At 41.4% G+C, this 3,933-nt stretch overlaps 1 protein-coding gene across 1 annotated transcript in view; it reads left to right on the forward strand.

Moving 5' to 3' along the window:
* Positions 1–1,748: 1,748 nt before the first annotated feature.
* The window catches only part of trarg1a (trafficking regulator of GLUT4 (SLC2A4) 1a), a 16,212-nt gene continuing 14,027 nt past the window's right edge, over positions 1,749–3,933 (forward strand). Inside the window, exon 1 of the mRNA XM_032501763.1 lies at positions 1,749–2,772. Within this exon, the coding sequence (XP_032357654.1) occupies positions 2,365–2,772 (408 nt within the window). The 5' untranslated portion in view covers positions 1,749–2,364. The remainder of the gene's footprint in view (positions 2,773–3,933) is intronic.

The following is a 3,933-nucleotide window of genomic DNA, read 5'->3' on the forward strand; positions in this document are numbered from 1 at the left end:
CGCAAAAGAGGGAAGAGTAAATTATGCCGTGGCTACATGTGTGCTGACTCAGATATAAATTAGAAAAGTCGATCTACAAGAGAATAAATAGATGAAAGCAATACAGAATGCCTGTGAGACTTACAGCAATATATTCCATTATGTTTTCATATTTGGTTTCCCCTTACATAGATATTTCCAGCATAAATTGATTCAGAAAAAGGTGTGGAAAAAACTAATGCTTAAAAGTTCAACAGAATGCAGGAAATTAAGTATTTAATGCTCAAAAAACTCAATCTCGCCTAGGGCAACCAAAGGGCTAGAACCGGCCCTGCCTGACAGCAGAAGGAGCTGCTGGATGTTGAGCCAGACCCGCCAGTCCTGCTCGACCATCTAAACTAGGACCAGAAGCCATGCAGACTATACAGACTACAGTTATAGTATTTGACAACAGTTTTTAAGACATTATTTTTTTGTCATATTATGTTGCCTTGCAAATGAGCACAAAGTGTTTTCCCAAAAACGACCCAGGAATTCTGTAGGTGGTGTGGTAAAAAAAGGAAAAAGAAAAGAAGACATATCTTTGTTTTGTGTACAATGATGATGTTATAGTGCGTTTTTGTACATGGGCTACACAAAAAAGTGCATGAACATGACAACATCACCTTGCATGTTAAACAGAGCCCCTACCTCGAGGTCGAAACTAAGAATATCTTCATTTTACACTCTGCACACTGCTGATTATCAATTAGCTACACAACCGGAAATGAGGACAAAACTCAATTAGACAATATATTTAAAAAAAAATAATAATAATAATACAAAAATAATAAAGCTATTGATACCACGGCGGGTGTAACAAACATTAGGCTACAAAGCAACAGAAAGTAGGCTATAACCAACCACTTTTTATAGACTCAACAAGCAAAATGAAGAAAAAAAAAAATCACCAAAGAAACAACACAGAGATAAACAATATAAACTCCACAGCGGCTGCAGCCACAAACACACAAAAGAAAGAAACTGCACGTTCAGTAGTAAAACACACCAGCAAGGGTTTTTCATTGTAGTGTAGGCCTACTCACCTGCCTGGGTGCCATCGTGGGAGTAGGACAACACGAAGTCCTGCTCTGGATGCTCCTCTTCATTCTCAGTCCACAGTAGGCCTCTCTGTCCCATTGAACCCGGTCAACGGTTTCAAACATGTTGAGCTACCTGAGGCTCTGCAGTCACAGCAGTAAATAGTCCAAACACACCTCACTGAATAGTCTAGCAGCCAACTAGGTGAACCCGGAAATGTTGAGTACACCAAAGTTTTATTGCAGAAATGTGAAGTATGGGTCCCCAGCATACAGAAACTGCTGGATGCAGAAGGTAAAAGTTCCTGAGTGAACGCAGAAGTCACCGCTGCGCCACCATTAGCATTTTAGCATTTTAGCATCATAACCACCTTTGGGTGTGTTTGATTTGAGCCACATAGCGTGCTGACCGTGGTGCATAAAACCAGTGATTACATAGATAAAACCTTTTTTTTACCTAGGCCTCTGCCACAGATAGCCTACAATCATGACGTGATCCTTTATTATAGCCTATTGCATTTTACATTGTTGTTTTGTTCACAAACTGCTAAATAGAATATGTTTTTACTAGGCTACACGAGTTAAGTAGCCCATTATTTAGGCAGAGGCTACTGGATTCGGCCGCTGGGGCTTTTATTTTGTGTTCCGTCACCGGAAGTGTTCTGATTTAATATGGGTGACTTGACACTGGTCCCAAGTTGAGTTTACTTGCTGTGCTGCTGCGTCGTGAGACAGTGGATGGTAGAAGGACAAAAGTGGCTGATTTGGGGTCTGTTCTGAGAGAGCCACCTCACCTTCATCCTTCAGTGTATAGAAAAGGAAAGTGACGCGTTGAGAGGCTACTTTTCAATGGACAGACGGACTTAAAGGAAAGTGGTAAAGTCTGAGCAGGAGGAACAGGAGCTCCTCAGATTGAATTGATCCTCCTTGGATGTATCAGAGAGGAGGGGACGTTTTCTCATCGGATCCCCTTTGGAAATGAGCTACACGGCGGATGTAAAGGAAGGTGACAGAAATTCAAGAGGAAGAATGATATCTGCAGGAATCGGGTTGCTTTCATCTCCTCTCTGATTTCATACTTTTTAGGGGGTTGATCTGTTACATCTTTTTAAAGAACCTTTTAAATCACCCTATCTAATTTCCTTCCACCCCCCACACAACTCAGCTAGTTGATCACACTCTTGCACAACTTGCATTCAGCTGTATTATGGGATGTCGGTGCTTGGTCTGTAATTAATTTTTTTAAACCAGGTTTTTTTTTTAATATTCCTTTTCTGATCTAATTTCACACAATTGAGACTTGAACATGGCCATCAACACGGACACCGACTTCCTGAAGTCCAACTTAAGTGAGGGTGGAGGAGGCACTCAGGCAGCGGACCCCTACGAGACGGAGAAACTCCTGGCGCTGACCACCGAGCCTGGAGGAAATGGGATAAAGATGTCCACCTCCTTTACGGTCAACATGGACAGCGACAAGGGCCAGGAAGCAGACCTGAACGGCCACGGCGTTGCCGTGAGATCGGGCTCCGCCGGACAGCTGGGCGCCGCCGCCCCCCTCTCCCCGTCTAAGGCCAGTCTGAGCCGCTCCTCCACCGGGAACGCTACAGTCCAGGAGACCCCGAAGCCCAAGGATTACCTCATCCTTGTTATCTTGTCCTGCTTCTGCCCCGTCTGGCCCGTCAGCATTGTCGCACTGGTGTACTCCATCATGGTGCGTATCACTTTACTGTCTTTGTAGAATAGATCCCCATAAACTATCAAGAAAAGCCACATCAGCCTAAAGTGCAAAACGTGGAGCAGCAGAGATGAAGTGGGGGAGAATGTGAGGATGTTTTTTTTTAGAGAAGACATGATGATCTCTGTACAGCATCATCTCACTTGATAGAGAAATCAAAATCATAATGAAAATGTGTCTGTATTGTGTATCTTTAGTTTTAAACTTCATAAACTTAATAATATTCATGTTGGTAAATACATTTAATATCAACATAATCTTGTTCATAAATATCAAGTTTGTATAACTGAAACAGTAGGCAAGATGCCTCCATGCTTCATGTGTGTAGCCTACTTCTGCAGGTATGTTATGGTTTTATTATCTTCTGCAGTTAATGTTTACTGAAGCATGCCAACACATGTCATTTTGATATTTGAGGAAAGTGAGAGTGATATTTCTCTTCACTTAGACGAGCAAAATGAGTGTGTGACAGAATGGCCACCGAGGTGCTTGGGAGGGGTGTATCCATCCTGAAAAAAGGAAAGAAATACTTAATTTGTTAGGCCAATAGTCCAAAATTCAATTTACAGTCGTATAAAACATATAAAACCAGCAAATCCACAAATTTAAGAAGCCAGAACTGACAAATATTTGGTGTCATTATTAAATAAATCACAACCGATGATTAATCAATTATCAATATATAATAGTCAGTGATTCGTTTTCTTTATTCGACTCAATGGTTCAACTTTTTATTGTCTATCTCACATGATTGTTATCAATTTAAACAGACACCAGCGTCTGCAACTGTTCAGCATTCATTTGTAAAAATCTAATCTCATCTTTTGGTTGTAACAATTATTTAAAGGGGGAAAAAAAAGGTAATTAAATATGTTTTTCAAGCAATTCCACCAAAACCAGAGAGACCCTCAGATGCAGTTTAACACAGGCCTCTGCAGAACACTTACTTCAGTTAAATTATGCGCAGTGATGTATCTGAATATCCTAGAACTCCTCCAGATGTTGCAAAATTGTTGCGTTCAGGTGCAGTGCAGTTGGCTCTGTGCTCCCTGATAAGCTCCAGGGTTCACTTGAAAAAGGAAACACTCACACTCTCTCTCACACACACACACACACACACACACACACACACACACA

This window comes from Etheostoma spectabile, chromosome 3 (assembly GCF_008692095.1).
Source record: "Etheostoma spectabile isolate EspeVRDwgs_2016 chromosome 3, UIUC_Espe_1.0, whole genome shotgun sequence".
Lineage (NCBI taxonomy): Eukaryota > Metazoa > Chordata > Actinopteri > Perciformes > Percidae > Etheostoma > Etheostoma spectabile.